Source organism: Dryobates pubescens, chromosome 4, assembly GCF_014839835.1.
Source record: "Dryobates pubescens isolate bDryPub1 chromosome 4, bDryPub1.pri, whole genome shotgun sequence".
Lineage (NCBI taxonomy): Eukaryota > Metazoa > Chordata > Aves > Piciformes > Picidae > Dryobates > Dryobates pubescens.
Window position 1 is genome coordinate 10480722 of NC_071615.1, and position 17558 is coordinate 10498279.

General features: G+C 50.1%; 1 protein-coding gene across 2 annotated transcripts in view; it reads right to left on the minus strand.

Moving 5' to 3' along the window:
* Positions 1–8926: 8926 nt before the first annotated feature.
* ADCY9 (adenylate cyclase 9) overlaps positions 8927–17558 on the minus strand; it is a 101732-nt gene continuing 93100 nt past the window's right edge. For both annotated transcript variants that reach the window (XM_054180478.1, XM_054180477.1), the window contains 2 exons: positions 16619–16660; positions 8927–12080 (listed from right to left, as the gene is read on the minus strand). In XM_054180478.1, the coding sequence (XP_054036453.1) occupies positions 10892–12080; positions 16619–16660 (1231 nt within the window). In that variant the 3' untranslated portion in view covers positions 8927–10891. The remainder of the gene's footprint in view (positions 12081–16618; positions 16661–17558) is intronic.

Sequence of the window (17558 nt, forward strand, 5' to 3'; positions counted from 1 at the left end):
CCAAACCAGGCTGGTGGAACAGGCAGCTGGACCTGGAGATTCAGCTTGGAGAGGATCCCATTGGGCCCTCCAATGCTCTCATGTCTCTGTTTCCACCTTTCTGCCAGGAACCACATAAATCACTCAGGCTTTCAAGCTTCAGCCTTCCCCTGCACATCCCAGTCTGGGAGCTAGAGATTGCTGTGAGTAATCGGTGCTAGCACCCACCACGTGTGCCAGGCTGGCACCTTAGTAAGGCACCCCTGAGTGCTCTGCCAGACCCTACAGCTCTCCTGTAGACCCCACAGCTCCCGGGTGGTAGAGAGGAGGGAGCCTGCCAAAGCTCCATGGTGACCCCAACAGCAAACCCATCCTCTGCACACACTTACAAATCACTCAGCTGGAGACACCTGAGTGTGGGATGGGTCCTTCAACACAGCACCACACAGTCAGGTCCCCTTTGAGGACATGCCCAAAGCTTTTGGCAGTGAAGCTCCTGGCTCCAGCTCTGTCCTCCCAGCCCTGATCAGGGAGCTGCTGGCCCAGACCTTCCCAGCAGCCCTTCTCCCCTTTTGACGGATCAGGAAAGTTTCCACGCTGGCTTTCTGCTTTTAGCAAATCGTTCCCCAGATCTCCTCACCCTGCCCTGTGTTTCACCAGGTCGTCTCCAGGCTCCTGGCTTGGACACAGCCTTTGAGAAATGACATTTCTGCTCCAACACATCCCCCAGCATTAAAGCCCAGTCCCTCCCCACGGGCTCCCGCGCCAGGCACCTCGCGCCAAGCCTCACGCGGTCGCTCGTCTGCAAGCGTCGAGTGCAAAGCATATGCAGGACAGATGGGGACGAGGTTTATAAGATAATTAAGCATGTTAATGAAGTTCATTTGCATCCAGCTCTTAAATTCCCATAAACTCCACAAAGCTGTGAAATGAGAATTGCCGCTCGACACCACAAAGCAACAAAAAATGAGTTTCCGAAAGCCAAGGGCTGATCAACAAGGGAGAACAAAAGGTGGCTGCAGCCAGGCCCAGCAGAGCCCCAGCAGGTCCCTGGTCCCCCCTGAGCTGTGGCAGCTCTGCACCGTACAAGGCCACCAACAGGAGCTTCTGTGGTGATGGCAATGGAATACAGATTGCTCAGGGGCTTTGGCTGGACAGAAATGTTATGAAACCAGGGAGAGCTGAAGGAGAAAGCACTGCTTCAGAGGAGGATTTGGCTCAGAGAGGGAGGAAAAGCTCTCTAAGTGGTGTGGCAACAAAAGCCAGGCACAGGTGTGGGAAGCCAGCCTCGAGCACCCTCACTGCTGTGCCCATGGGCTGCACACCAAGAAGGTCCAGGGCTGGCAGCATCAGCAGGGCCCTTTGGTGAAGCCTGGGCAATGGCACAGCAGAGTGAGGTGGGTGAGGGTCCCCCGAGCAGAGATGGTGTCCAGCATGGGCTGGGCTGACAGGGTGTGGGGCTGAGACCCAGAGAGGGCTGAAGCAGTCCCAAGAAACCAGCTGGAGCTTGGGGATCACCAGGGAACCTTGATGGATACCTCAGGGAAACAGGGTCAGGAGTTGGCAGCCCTGTTCCACACCCACCTTCCATAGGACTGGAGCCAGAGGGGACCCCAGTCTCTGTGCCCTGCCAAGCTCAGACTGGCAGTCACCCACAGGTTTTCTCCTCATGGAGAAAAGCTGAAAGACCACCTGTGGTAACCAGGGGAGGGCACAAGCTGGGAACAGTTTCCAGCCACCCATGAGACACATGGCTCTCGGAGCAGCGAGATGCCTCCAGGTGCTGTGGCAGCACACCTAGGGCAAGGCAGATCTACCTCTATTACCCCAGAAGTGATGGTGGCCCCTCAGAAGCAGCTGACCCTGGGAGCAGCACAACTGGGTGGCATGCACCAGCCTGGGACACCCCACCATGCTAATGACCCCCGGGTTAAGTGAATACCTACATCCAGGACAGCCTTGGAACACAAAGGAGGAAGAAACCAGCAGCTCCTGCAGAGTTCCCAGCTGCCACGGCCTGACCTGAAGCTCTGGATGGATCCCTGGCAGCACCTGCAAATGGGAGAGATTCCACAGCCTCCAGGTCAGTTCCATCCTCCCCTGCTGTCCTCAGCCAAGGACAGCCCATGGACAAACACAGCCTGGCCTTTCGGGAACTGCTGTGAAACGTGTCCCTGAAAGGCCTTTGGGCATTCCTTGTACCCACAGTCCCCATCAGGGATCATGAAACGATGGAGTTCTCAGCTGTGGGAGAAAAGAGGGGTCAGCAGACATGCCACCTGGGACTTCTGGTGGCCTGTTTTGGAGACCAGTTGACAGCAAGACCAGGGCAGGAATGGTCCCCTTGTACTTGGCACTGGTGAGGCCCCGCTTGGAATCCTGGGCTCAGTTTTGGACCCCTCACTCCAGAAGGACATTGAGGTGCTGGAGAAGGGCAATGAAGCTGGTGAAGGGTCAAGAGAACAGGTCTGGTGAGGAGCAGCTGAGGGAACTGGGGCTGTTCAGTCTGGAGAACAGAAAGCTGAGGGGAGACCTAGCTCTCCACAAACCCCTTGAAAGTAGGTGAGAGCCAGGTGGGACTTTGGTCTCTTCTCCCTAGTATCACTGGAGAGAAGGAGAGGAAATGGCCTGGAATGGTGCCAGGGGAGGGTGAGGTTGGAGATTGGTAAAAATGTCTTTGTTGCAAGAGTGGTCAGGGACTGCAACAGGCTACCCAGGGAGGTGGTGGAGTCACCATCCCTGGAGGCATTCAAGAAGTGTGTGGAGATGGCACCTTGGGACACAGTTTAATGTCTATAGTGGTCTTAGGTTGATGGTTGGATTCGATGGTCTTAGAGGTTGTTTCCACCCCAAACAATTCTCTGACTCCATGAGAACTACACAAACATCAGGACCATCATTCCACACATCCAACATGTCCTGACCACAGAAGAAAGCACAGAAAGTAACTTCCAACGTGGGGTTACGTGGGGAGACAACAGCCCAGCAGTGCAAAGGAAAGGAGGAACTCTGCTTTATTTGAAAGGACTTGGTGAGATTTATTCAAAACATCCCTTGGCAGCTGACAATCCCCACAACCTACACAGGACCCAGGCTGGGTAACCATGGAACAGTTTTGGCTGACAGCTGCAGGCAAAGCCCTGGGAACGCTTGAGCACAGCTCACACCTGTTGGCACTGACACCCTGCAGGGGCCTCAAGGACCACGGTGGAGGTGCTGGCTGCAGAGCCGAGCCCCTTCCATGTGTGCTCTGATACTTACCTTGGCTTTGGGAGAAAACCAGACTCTAACATGAGGGAAAGCAATAAATGAGTACACTCAGAGGAACTGGACTCCACCTTGCTGTGCCTCCAGCAGGACAAAGCTCTTGGTCTGCTGCAGGGAGAGCAGGGAAAGGGAAATGGAGCTGCCTGGGCTCGGATGTCCTGCTGGACCTGTAGAAGTGCTTAGGGCCGCAGGGCCCTGTCGCCTGCACGTGCAGAGAGAAGGTTTAGTGCTGCAGGATATGACAGCTGCAGGTCCCTGCTCAGGAGAGGAGCTCCTGGGCATGGATCCAGAGGAAGTCTTCCAGGTCCAAATGTCACAAGGGCTCAGGGCTCTGTTAGGGCTTTGGTTCCCCAGTGAAGCCCAGGGAAAACACAATGAGATGCTTAAAGACCCCAAAGGAGGAGCTGTGCGAGAGCCAGCGCCCTGGGCTGGGCTGCACCACGGCTGCCCGCAGCAGTCCAACACCTTCCACTGCTTCAGCCACCTGGGCTCAGGGTGGGAAAGCACCAAGGCTCCTTTTTCCTGCCTGCTGCTCCTGGTCAGCCCCTCCTTGTTCTGAGTGCTCACTCCAGAATTACAGTGCCCCAACTCCTCTTTCCAAGTGGACTGAGAGAAGCTGAACAAGGCACTGGTACTCCAGAACAAAGCACCAGTGCTCTCTGGTTCAAGGGAAAAATAACTGTGTAAGACTCATCCCCAGTTTTGGCCCAAGCCAGCTCCCCACGTGGAGACGCTCTGCTGAGGCCTCCCGGCTCAGCCAGCGGTGACAGCGTGACGGCCGCAGAGGTGCTGCCAGAGGAGCTGCTGCACAGCCCCTGCCCAGTGCTTTACATCAGTGCTAAAAGGAGGACAAGTGAGGAGGGAGTCATCTTCTCAGCTGGTACTGCCACTGTGAAGGTCATTTACCACCACCAGACACACAGAAGTGCAGCAGGTCAATGTGACACATCCCTTTCATCTTTAAATGCCGTCTAAGGAAGCACCAAACTAACTTGGTGGTTCCAGGGTTTATCAAAGGCATGCTGCCAAGAGCTGGATCCAGGACAAATGGCTGGAAAATCTGCTCTTCCAAACCATCATCCTCCCAAACAACGTGCAAGCAGCACAGGATGGCTTTTGAAGTCGTGCTGGAGCAAGAATGCAAAAGCAAACCCATTCCAAGTGGAGATAGTTGTGTTGTGAGTGAACAGCTCACAGCTGGGAGAGCAGGAAATGATGGGCTCCAGGGCGAGACAGGGCCAGGACGGTGGTCACAGAGCTGTGGCAGCCAGGCAGAGGCAACACACAGCTGAGGATTTCACAGGTACAGCATAGGTCCTGCTCTGGCTCTGGTAGCAAAGCACAGGTAGGAGAAGCCACCATGAGGAAGTGCTGGCCCCAAGTCCTTTCCCAGCTGTGGGTGTAAACAGATCCCATCCCCTTCTGCCAGGAGGGAAGAAAGTAGCAGGGCCGCAGGCTTTGCTGGAGCGGGGAAGGGAAGAACAGAGAGATGAGCAGAAACTTCTTTACACTAAAGGTGCTGGAGCCCTGGAGCAGGCTGCCCAGAGAGGCTGTGGAGTCATCTCCTCTGCAGACTTTCAAAACCCACCTGGGTGCTCTCCTGTGCAGCCTGCCCTAGGTGATCCTGCTTTGGCAGAGGGGTTGGACTCTGTCTCCAGAAGTCCCTTCCAACCTCTGCCCTTCTATGATCTACAATCTGTGGCCTGTGTCATGAAGAATTTCCAGCTAGCCTGGAGACCTCAAAATAATTTGCACACACACACACACACATGCTTCTTTTCTTTCTTTTCACTGGAAACCATTCTCAATGTTCCAGCTCATCATTCAACAACCTTTGGGTCATGTTCTTGATCAACACTTTCCCTACCACTTCCCTGTGTGCTTATGCAGTGCTGGTCTCTGTGGTAGTACTGCTGAGGTGGCTTTTAAAGTGAGCAGCAAGTGGTCAGGAGGCCACACCAGCTCCTGGGACACCACTGCCTGGCTGACAGTTGCTTGGTGGTCCAAAGCCAGCCCAGACTTGGGGCTCTTGCCTGGAAAATCCTCTCTCACAGGCTGCAGACCTGAAATCACCCAGAGCATCCACACAAAGCATCTCCCACTCCCTGTAGGTTGGCACAGGGAGCCAAACCCCTCTGTTACACCAACCCCTACCCTGGCACAGGGAGCCAAACCCCTCTGTTACACCAACCCCTACCCTGGCACAGGGAGCCAAACCCCTCTGTTACACCAACCCCTACCCTGGCACAGGGAGCCAAACCCCTCTGTTACACCAACCCCTACCCTGGCACAGGCAGCCAAACCCCTCTGTTACACCAACCCCTACCCTGGCACAGGGAGCCAAACCCCTCTGTTACACCAACCCCTACCCTGGCACAGGGAGCCAAACCCCTCTGTTACACCAACCCCTACCCTGGCACAGGCAGCCAAACCCCTCTGTTACACCAACCCCTACCCTGGCACAGGCAGCCAAACCCCTCTGTTACACCAACCCCCACACTGCTCGTGCTGCCTTTCTGCAGACCGTGGGCTTCCACCTCCTCAGGTTCCTTTCCATTTTTGGTGTATTTTTAGCAGAAAACAGTCCAAAATGACACAGCTCTTGACTGAAAACACTTCAGACCATTGGTGCTCTCAAACCAAACCTGGACAGCTCCAGTGGCTGCCAGAATTAAGTGTGACATGTTTATGATTTCCAGCATTTTTGCAGGACCTGGCAGAATCCTGCTGCTGGCAGTGGAGGATGTTCTCACAACCACCAACAGCACTTCAGCTCTTCCCCTTAAATGCTGCTCCCCTAGAAACCAAAACAAGGACTGCCACAGCCTGCCTAGAGGACTCAAACTCATGTCCCACATACAACAAAGCACCTCTCAGGATCACTCCGAGATCCAACTGGACTTTGCTGCTTGCCTGGGCATCGAGATGAAAGCTCCATGGCACTGGGGGACCCCTGCACCTCTGCCTCAACTGCTTTCTCTTTCCACAGTTGCTCTGCATTTACAGCCAAACCACCCCTGCCACATCTCCAGGGTTTGAGAGAGCCACAGCAATCAGTAATGTAGCAGCTTGGGAATATTTAACCAAGACTCTGGGCAGCAAGCACTGGATTTTACTTCTCATCCTCTTCTCATTTTGTACATTTGCTGAAGCTCAGGGAAATGCAACTTTTTCCCCCATGTCAGAGATGATGAAAAATGTATTTTTTTTCACAGACTTCTTAACTGTAATTGCCTGCTGCTCCTCCATAACCTCTGTCAAACACCTTAACACCACCACAAGGAGAAAGCTGGAGCTGTGACTGGACAAAGAGACCAAGACCTCAAAGCAAACACACTCATCTCCTTGCTATTAGTAAGCAGAGAGGCAAAGAGCAGCAGAAGCAGCACCTGAAGCCAGGGCCTGGCAGCAGCAGAGTTCAACCACTGCTGTGCACTGTGGATTTAGCAAAGGTAAGGAACAGGGAGACAAGAACCACTCGTGTGTCCTGCCCAGGCCCAGGCAGCACAGCCATGGCAGGGAAGAAGGCAGAAGACAAATTTGGCCCCCAAACCCACCCCAGGGTGCACAGTTCAACAGCTGATGGCATTTCTCCAGCCTCAGGTACTCTTGGCCTCTTGTGATGTTGCAAAATAAAGACATGAAGTTAATACCTGCTCCCTTGCAATGCCTTTTTGGTCCTATTCAGAGTTAAGGTTTTAGAAACAGATTAGAGTGAGCAACTCAGAAATGCCAGGCACCTGAAAAGCTTGGCTGTGTAATCAGCCAAGCTCTCCTTTAGCTCAAAGCTGCTATGGGTACGCTGTTTGGTTTACAGCTCCTTACATTTTTGCCCCAGGCACCTCCTTTCTATGTTGTAGTCCTAAAGTAAAGAGCATCTGAATACTTTTTTTGTTGGAGCCCTTGGGGGCTTCTCTCTCCCCATTTTGTCACATTGAAATCCTCCTGCAAGGACACAGGAGTCAGGCACTGCACCACCTTGTGTTACCTCCAGCAAAGGGGAATGGCCCCAGATCCTGGGCACTAATAGGCAAATCTGCTCTTCCCCAAATCACAGATGCCAGAAGTACATGGATGGGAATGGCATTTCCTTGGAGTGAGAAATCTGTCTCACAGAAGTAGCTGGGGGAAAAATAAGCATTTGGGTGTGCTAGCAGCAGATTCAGATGACACTGCAGAAAATATTCAGCATGTTCCTCACTACTCTACGCTGTGAAGTGTGGCAGGAGGCAGCACGGGGCTAGAGAACATTCAGCAACATTCCCAGCCCCCTCCTCTGGAGAATTCTGACACTATCACCATTAAAACATCCTAAAAGCAGGAATGCACTGGCTGCTCTCCCAGAACACTCTGCCAGGTGAGAGCTCCTTGCCTACCTCAGTTCCCAGCCTGTGCTTGAGCTGTGCTGGCACTCACTGAAGGAGCACAGGAGGTATTTTCACCAGGTGAACTTTGCTCACAGCCTCCCACCAGCGCACACATGTCACGGGGCTGTGCCCAGGGGAATGCAGAACTGCACAGTGCCTTCACAAACGCCTCCAGAGCCACTGCTGCCAGCACTGGGGTGTGTGCTGAAGGTATAAAGGTTCAGCTCCCACTGCTGTAAAGCAGAAAACAGGGATCTCCTTGGGCCTGGGAAAGGTCTCACTACCTGAACCCCATGCTGAGAGCTGAGATCCTTGGTTTCCTGCCTGCACTGCATGAAAGAGAAGATGTAAAAGCTCTAGAAGCAAACCTGCACTCTGGTTGTTGAATACTTGCTGCTCTCCTGGTGGCCACAAGCAAACAGGGGACCACTCATCACTCAGCTTTTCAGGACTCTCTTTCCAGCTTCAGAGTTAAGGCAGAGTAATGTCGTGAGCAGCTCCCAGAGCAGACAACAGCTCTTGAATTCAGAGTCCACTAAAGCTTCTGTCCTCAGTCACTTCATTTGCCTAGTACCAATAGAAAAGAGACCCTGGGTTGAGGTTTATTTTTTGGTATTCTAACATTACCAGAAACCCAACACTACCTCCTGTAGCACCACACCACCATTAATGTTATAGGCTGGAGAATGAGGCTGCTGTATCCTGCAGTGCTTGAACAGGGAGAAGGCAGGGCTCTGGGGATGAGGCCCTACTCCCATGCCTTCTCCTCACAGCTTTAGTCCCTGTGTGCCCACCTCTTACGGGGTGCAGGGCTGGTGGAAGCTCAGTTATTGCGCAGCACCTCATGTTTCACCTGAACTCTGATGCTGTAAACAGCTTATCAGTGAGAGGGAAATGCTGAGTGAGGTCACCTATAAAACTAGGAGAAAGATTGAAAGGGAGAAAGGTTTGAACAACTTTGAGACATTAATAAAACACCAGGAGGCATGAAAACGATTCTAGACCATGTTAGCTCCTCTCCAGGAAGAAACGGAATACTGACAGATGCTCAGCTGAAAAGACAACCCTAGACATGGTTTCAAGAGTGCATCCTTCAGGTGCAAGAGGTATCTGCAGAACTGCACTACCTGCAAGCTGGAAGTGCAGCCCACTACAGGGAGGGGGGCAGACAGGGGCTAGTTTGGATCTGCAGGGAAGGAAGGCTGCTGCAGAACTGTGCACTGAGATATTGCTGCTCAGCAGGAAAAGTCCCAAAGAGGCCACAGCAGGAGGGTAGGGGGATGAGCATCCCCTTGGTTTTTGGTGTGCTGAGAAAGTCAGATTAACTCTGAGCAGACATCCTATCAAACCCCATTTAGATGTGCATCAACAGGAGCTGCTGTGAGGAGAGTGTGCAGTCTAGTTCAACTAACCCAGGTCCACACATCTTGCAGGCAATGGCTTCGAGGGCTCCGTGCTCGCCATGGAGTGCAGATGGATTTCCAGGAGCTGAATAGGAACTTCACAATGTATGTATTTATTACTCAAACTTCCAAATTCACATAGGCAACAGAAGTAAGTATCAATATCTGCTGACTTGAGTTCTGATGGAAAGAAAGAATGAAACAGGTGCAGACAGCAGAGTGTTGCATTTCACCAGCTCTCCCCTGACTAATGAACTTCCTTCAGGCATAAACATTCTTCAGTTTTATTTGGTGTCACAAGGAGTCAGCTGAACTGGAGTAGCTGAGTAATTCATATTATCCAGTGCGAGTGAAGGAGGTGATGGAAGCACGCAGTGGGCAGGCTGGGAAAGCCTAAGGCCCCCGTCCCGCAGTTCCCCCCGTACAAGCAGGATCCCGAGTTCACCAGTCCCAGGGGCCTGCACAGAGTCATCTGCATGGCTGGGGAATTATTGTGCTTCTCAGCTCACTAGGAAGGACTCCTCTCACTGCTCCCGCTCTTGGTGACACGCAGGGAGCCTGCTGTTCTATTCCCTGCTGCGACAGCACAGTGTAGGGCGGGGAGGGAAACCCTGAACGATATTGTGCAGCGCCACTGATTCAGTACAGAGGGAAGCTGGGATCCTCAGCTGCATTTGGTGGCTTTGGAGGTTTCACCAGCGTGGAAACAGATATTGCCTAGGTAACATCCTCACAGTGGCTGGCAGTTCAAAGAGGCTGAAACCTCACCTTATTACTCCTATTGAACCGAGGGACGATTCGGCTCTCCCAATCCCTTCTGCACACACACACGAAAGCTCCCCAAATGAGATAAACTGCCCCCACCCCAGGAATAAAATAAATAAATAAATAAAGGCATTCCCAAAACATTTATTTCACTTTTCTCTCTCTCTCCCTCTCGAATCAGACCAGCTTAGAGACACCAACTTCACCTACCTTCGCCAATCCAGCTCGTGCACGGAGTAACACGGAACTGCTCTAGCCTGGCCAGACCTGAACGGTGACCCTCTGGCGGTCACCCTTCTGCTTCTGGAAACCTGTCCTGAGAGCTGGTGACGGCCAAGCCCTCGCTTCGTTCTCACACATCAGTAACTCGTTGGCTATATGGAACAGAAGTGTATCCAAAGCACACAATGGCACATTAAGGTTGAAGAAAGCATCAGTAAAGGAGAAGAAAAGCACAGCCAGCAGTTGTTCAGCCTACTCTAACTAAACGTTGAGCCCCGGCAGAGCTCCTCCTCCAGCCCAACACCGAGTCAGGCTGCGTCACCCCCTCGCCAAGACATTCTCTTGTGGTACTTTACTGGCACTTTATGTCAGTCTCATACGCTAGATACATGCACGTTTGTCTGTGTGTTTACATACAAAAGGTCTGATAACAGTAAAACATTGTTCAGAGAGATATAAAAAACCCAAGGAGTTGCAGTAGCCAAAAAAAGTGTTTTGTGAGAAACAACAATAAAAATGATATAACCACAGCTTCTCTTTTCTTTAAAATTAGATAAATACCCAAAGCTATGATTTCACTTGGGGCCTCTGTACCTTGACAGGGAGTCCAATGGAGTATATCTGAAGGCACTTAATATCCTCTACTCAGCTGTAAGATGGTTGCACAGGGAGCTGGGGAGCTTGGGATGTGATATGGGGGGGCATGGAGGAGAGAGATGGATGAAAACAAGCCCTGAAGAGCTGTGATCCACACAGCACCAGGCGCTGAAATGAAAACAAACGTACAACCCGGGTGTTGAGAAGGTCTCTCTTGAAAAAGAAAACTGCCCACTGCAAATGTCTTTGTGTTTCTATTGACAGAGCACTTCATGCAACTCCGACAGTGCATCATACACTCTTAGAGATATTTAGCTTTGTCAGTTCATTGACCTCCTCAGTTCCCGCTTCCTCACAGTCAGGCTTCTCCGCGGCCTTGCCAAACCTGCACCTCTCCTCTGCTTTCACCGCGTCCTTCTGGAGCTTCTTGGCGGAAGGAAGGACGTCCTGGGTGTCTGAGTTATCTGTGCCATGGGCTATCTTATCAGAATTCTGTACAGAAGGCACCAGGTTGGCAATCTCATCTGTCGGAGATCGCCCAATGCTGCCATCCACTTGAACCCGAATGTCCGGAGATATAGACAACTGGTGGTGGGGCACGATGCCATTGTCCATGCATTTGGGGTAGAGGTAGGTCTTCATCTGACCCTTCCCCTTCACATTGACAGTGCCTCTATAGTCAAAGTCATACCCCATCTTGCTGAGGATGCGGTAGCTCTCCTCACTCACCTGTATGCGACACTCGACGCCGGTGGTGTCCATCCTGCTGGCGATGTTCACGGTGTCCCCCCAGATGTCGTACAACAGCTTGGTGGTGCCGATGACCCCGGCGGTGAGGGGGCCGTGGTTGAAGCCGATCCTAAGCTTGAAGTTAAACCACAGCATGTTGTTGTTGAAGTCGTCCACCACGCGCATCATTTCTTTGGCAAATTCAAAAAGGGTCTGCAGGTGTCCGTGGGGGTGGTTGCTGTCCTGACACTGGGAGGTGTTCAGCCCCGAGGCCGCCATGTAGGTCGCCCCAATCGTCTTGATCTTCTCGATGCTGCTGTAGTGTGGCTTGCTGAGCAGCTCGTCGAAGTCCCCGATCAGCTCGTTCAGGACCCTGTAGCACTCCTTGCCCCCTTCGTAGTTCTCTTCGTAGAACTCGCTGAAGTTCACGATGCTGGCGAAGATCACTCCGCCGCTGTCGTGGTTCTTGGAGTAGCTCTGGGAAACCTTCAACTGCTCGGCCACGTGGTACGGAATGATGTTCCTCAGCAGCCAGTCAGCCTGATCCCTCATGCTCTGAATTTTGGTGCGATGAAGGTCGGCCTCCACGTCTCCGTGGTAGTGGAGGCGATAGCTGACCTCAAACTCTCGGTTCAGGAACCAGACCAGGAGGAGCAGGAGGAAGGAAACCAAAATCACTTCCTGACCAATTAGGTCTGATGGCCTCTTTGTGTCATTTGGCATCGAGCTGTTGCAGGGACTCTTTCTGGAGCTGGAAGCAGAAGAAAGGGAAGAACATGAAAGGTGCATTTAAAACCACAGAGGCAGGGCACTGCCACCTCTGCTGCTTTGCTAAAAGAGAAGGGCAGGACATGTACATTACAAACTGCACCACGACACATGCCTCGAGAGCTGCTGCTGCTAAGAATGGTGAAGAATTAATTTCATTCTTAAACTCCTCAAGCCCTTCCTTAAAGGGACAGCATCAGGTTCAGCAACACAGAAATCACCCAAGCAGTCCTGTTTTGAGGACTTCACCAAGGCAGCAGCAGCAGCAGTTAGAATTATATCTAAAGACAGAACTAAAAGCACTGCCTGCAAACCTGGAAATCCAAATGCTCAGTGATGTCTGTGCTCAGAGAGCTGCATGCCCACGAATGGCTCTCTGGGGGGTGTCTCAGTTTTGTGGCATTTCTCCTGTTTTTTGTAGTCAGGAACATCTGCTTTGCACTCCTGGGGCCTTTCTCTTGCCTCCCCAAAAAGGAGGTGTGCCTTTGCAGAGCATCTTTAAAGGTACTGGTTTGAAGGTTGGACTAGATGATCCTGAAGATCTCTTCCAACCAACTCTATTCTGTGATTCTGTAACCCAGGAAGGCTTTGACAGAAGATAACCCTGTACAAGACACAGAGAGCTGCATGGAAGCAGAGAACATGGAGCTCTGGGATGACATCTTTGGTATGTGATAACCACTGAAGCTTTTTATGGTGGAGGTAGACAGTTTCTCCAAGTGCCAAGATTAAAGAAAAACAAATTCCTGTCTCACACAGATCAAGAGCAACATTGCAAATCCTTCTGATAGCTGACTGCCTGTGCACATGATGAAGATGGAGCAATGCTTCCAGTGCCAGCCCAGTCTTAACAAGGAGACATCTGCAGTCTACAATCTCCATGTTCTGGAGAGATGCAAAGACACCAATGTAATCTGAGAAGACACCACCTATGCAAAGCCTAAACCCAGACATACTGGCAGGCAGTGACTTCTGGAGTCACTTCACTGCCATTTTTTCAGTGCTGAAGATTTGACATGAGCAGAAAATGCTGAAATTCTTCAGGGCTTGAAAAGGGAAAGCAGCACATCAGCCTTGCTCCTTGACAACAGAAAGGCAATCTGTACCTCTGTATTTTCCCTATGAAGGTATCTCCCAGCTTTTATCTAGGCAAGAAAGTTTCATAGAAGTTAAATATTGACACTAGAGAGCTTACAGTTTGAACTTGAGATTAAAGATAAGATCATATATTCTGCTGGAAATTCCTCCTTCTCAAACACAAGCATACTCCTCCTAGGAGCAGTGAAAGTATACTCCTGTTGTTGGTCTGGTATTACAAAAACCACAAGGGAAGAACAAGAGGAGATCCCTCCCAATCCACAGAATAGGCCCCTGCCATCAGGCTCCTGTCACTGCTGCCGTGTTGCTGTACTAAGACTCCTTCCTTTCCCCCTTACAACTACTTTTCTCAATGGAATCTATTCATTTTATCCCTAGAAACACAAGTCAGAGGCTAAGACAGAGACTAAGTTACTAAATGACTAAACCAGCAGCAATTCCTGAAATATAATCCTGGCTACTACATTTGCAAGTGGCAAAGAATTCTCCCAGTTTGATGGGCTTGCAAAACAGAATGAGGGGAGGGTAAGTAAAAGCAAAGATTTGAGGAAATAAATAAGGCTGGAGAAGGTGAGGAATGGCTTCTGGTTAAAGCAGCATGATTCAGGTTCTTTTTAGACCAGTACAGTATCTTCCCTACCTTGTGGGGAACATAGAGGATCTGAGCATTGGCATGTTACTGCTTTGAGAGTACAGGGGTGGTCCAGATAATCTGCTCTAACATCGAACAGCCCTGCCACAGGGATTTAGTCAAGTCATTAAAGGCTCTTTATTTACAGTTTATTGTATAAAATACTCCTCAAAGTACTTGAATTCCTCTTAAATGAATTAGGAGAGCACCACAAATGTGATGTCACCAGAAGTGGCCTGCGCTGAAGGCAAGCTCTGCCCTGTAAGAAGAAATTGCTGCCTCCCATCCCCGCTCTCCAAGTGCCGGCATCTGTGAGCTCTCAATCATCTCCTCCAGGCTGGCCTGACCTTGTTTCCCACGTGGGCAAACAAGCTCAGAGATGAGCCTGTGAGGAGAGTGACTCACTCACAAGCTGACCTGATTTCATTACCAAGGTAATGGGTTAGTATCTCAGAAAAGAAGGTGCCGGAGCAGGCATTCCTGATCACAACACCACGGCTACAAAAGCCCTGCTGCCAGCCTCAGGAGGGAGCACTTACAGCTTACTCATTTGGAAATCAAGTTTCTGGATGCTGCAGAGACCAGGTTACAGGACTATAAATCATCCAACACAGTCAGCTAGCAAAGATGACCTGAAACTACCCTTTAGCATGAAAATAAGAACCTTTCCCTGCATTTCTAACAGAAAAGATCACACCCCACCAAATCTTTTTAAGGTCAAATTTTTATGAGCTGCTGCAGCAGAAAACTCATTTCAAGAGCCATTCAAATTGAAAGCTCAAGCTGACAGTTTCTTTAACTCACATGGGTGAAGTGCTTCCTGGCACAGACAGCCAACTATTAACTTGGCATCTTCATCCAGGCTGCATGGTGAATATGGAACAAGCGAGAGCTCTGGAGATAGGATCTATCTCCTTTGGCTGGCTCACAAATCACAAAGATAATGGCTTTCCACTCCAAGACTTTTGGAAAGCCATTTTGCTCCTAAACCAGTAACCTACATTTGGATTAGGATGCCTTGATGTGTTTAAGGAGGATGAACATCTACTGTACCTTGAGTAAGCACACAGTGGCGGAATAGTGTGGAACTGAGAATCCATCTGCTGTTGTTGATGAAGAACACAGAGCGGATGCTTACAAAAGCCTGCCACCATCAAGTGATCTAAGCCTTCCACCTCAGTGGATTATCACTGCTCTTCCTCAAGCAGTCACAGATAGGGAAATGATTCACCCTACCTGCTCTGAGGTAAGAAATGAATGAAACAGAGACATATTTCCTGCTTGAATGACAAAGTTTATGGTTGTATCTCTTGTGGGCTGAAGAACTGGTCTGACTGGAAAACAAAGCAAATTCCTTGGTCTGATTTACTGAGCACAGCATGGACAGTCCAGAGGTGAACTCTGACCTAGGACTTCATTACCATTCTGAGGATCTCTCTTCTCATGTAACATTAATAAATATCTCAATTCTTGATCAAGAAAAGGCAATAACCCCACTAAAGGCTTGCAAAGCAAAGGAGTTTGTTAGGCTGTCTTTGGACACAGGAAAGCTTTTGTGCTGCCTGGGGTGAGCAAGGAACCCTTTTGTTTTATTTCCCAGAGAAAGGAACAGCCAAAGAGTTTGTTGGGGTTGCCCTCCTTGGGCAACCTGTTCCAGTGTCTCACCACCCTCACTGGAAAGAATTTTTTCCTAACCTCCAGTCTAAACCTGCCCTCTTCCAGCTCAAAGCCATTCCTTCTAAGAAGTAACGTTGTTTGATACATACTGCAGTAAAAGCCCCACACTCCTGAGTCTGTTTAGATGAATTCCTGAGTCACTTATTTGCAGGGTCACTAGTTCAACCCAACCCAACATCACCCCAGCACTGCCCCCAGATCTCTAATTAGCTAACATATTTTTCTAAGACCAAAGCCCAATAAAAACACTTTTGAAAGGGTATTGCAAAACCTGGGAAACTCAGTGCTGAAGTAATGAGTGACTCTTTAATGGGTTCATTTATAAGGAGCTATTAAAAATCCAGGAAAAGATAATTTCTTTGATTAAAAGCCTAGGGGCTACATTTCATTTGCTCTCCAACTTTCTGTTCTGCCAAAGTGGGCTCAGGGTGGCAGATAGCACCCAGAATGTCACATCCAGCACAGTGAAGGTGGCTAGCTTCACAGCCAGCTCTTTCACAGAATCATAGAAGGATCACAGAATGTTAGAGGGTGGAAGTGAACACCAGAAATCATTTAGTCCAACCTCCCCCTGCCAGAGCAGGACCATAGAATCCAGTGCAGGTCACACAGGAACACATCCAGATAGGTCTTGAAAGCCTCCAGAGAAGAGACTCTGCAACCTCTCTGGGGAGCCTGTTCCAGTACTCTGTGACTCTCACAGTGAAGAAGTTCCTCTTCATGTGGAGATGGAAGCTCCTGTGCTGTAGTTTATATCCACTGCCCCTTGTCCTATCACAGGATGCAAAGGAGAAGAGTCTGTCCCCTCCTTCTTGACACCCAGCCCTCAGATATTTATAAACATTTATTAAATCCCCTCTGTGTCTTCTCTTCTCCAGACTAAAATGCCCCAGGGCTCTCAGCCTCTCCTCACAGCACATGTGGTCCAGTCCCTTAATCATGGTTTAGATTGGAAGGGACTTTAGAGATCACCCAGTTCCAACCTCGCTGCCAAGGACAGGGACACCTTCCACTAGACCAGTGTGTTACTGAGGCTGTGGAATTTTGCTCCATGTAATTGACAGGAGATGTTTCTACTCCTAAACATAAAGATGAGAACTGTGTGTAAAGCTTACCTGGCGTTCTGTGCCACATCTGGATGAAGAGTTTCCACAGAGCTGCAACAGAAAAGCACTGATTTCAGAAGGGAAGTTCAAGCAATCAGCAAAGCATCCTGCCAGCATTTCAGGTGCCTTTTTAAGCTTCTCCATTCTGCAGACCATAGGACTGATAATTGCACTGAATGCTTGAGCAGCTTCAGACAAACTTTGTCTGAACGTGACTTATCTGCTATTTTTGCTTGGAAGAAGCAACCAGCCAGAGATGTGAGCACCTCTGAAGGGTGCCTGAGGATAATGTAGGCAAGGTAAATGCCTGCAAGGAGTAATTATTAACCAATCCAATCCTACCTTGGAAATATGGAAAAGCAATTTCAGAACTCTAAAACCCAGTTATGCCTTCATCTTATCTGGCCACACAATACAAAGATTTTAATCAAAAACCTCCCAATCAACCTCCCAAACCCCTCCCTAAACAAAAAAGCCCCCAAACAAAACAGAGCCTATTGCTGACAATGCCATTACAGACAGCAAGTCCGTAATCAACCAATGTTTGTGTTTACTTGCATTGCAATTTCTCTACCACAGTCAAGTCTTGCAGCTCTCAGGGTTACTCCAGGCAAAAGAAGTAAGAGAATCTGCAGAATGGATGTGCCTGTGCCACACAGAAAGCTGCAGTTACACTGGGGCAAAAATACTACCCAAAATCATCACAGAAGGTTCTGGGTTGGAAGGGACCTTAAAGATCTTCCAGTTCCAAACCCCCTGCCATGGGCAGGGACACTTCCTACTAGACCAGAGTGCTCAAGGCCCCATCCAGCCTGGCTTTGAACACTTCCAGGCTTGGGGCCTCCACAGTTTCTCTGGGCAACCCCTTCCAGTGCCTCACCACCCTCATGGGGAAGAATCTCCTCCTTAATGTCTAATCTAAATTGAGCTTCTTCCAGTTGGAAGCCAT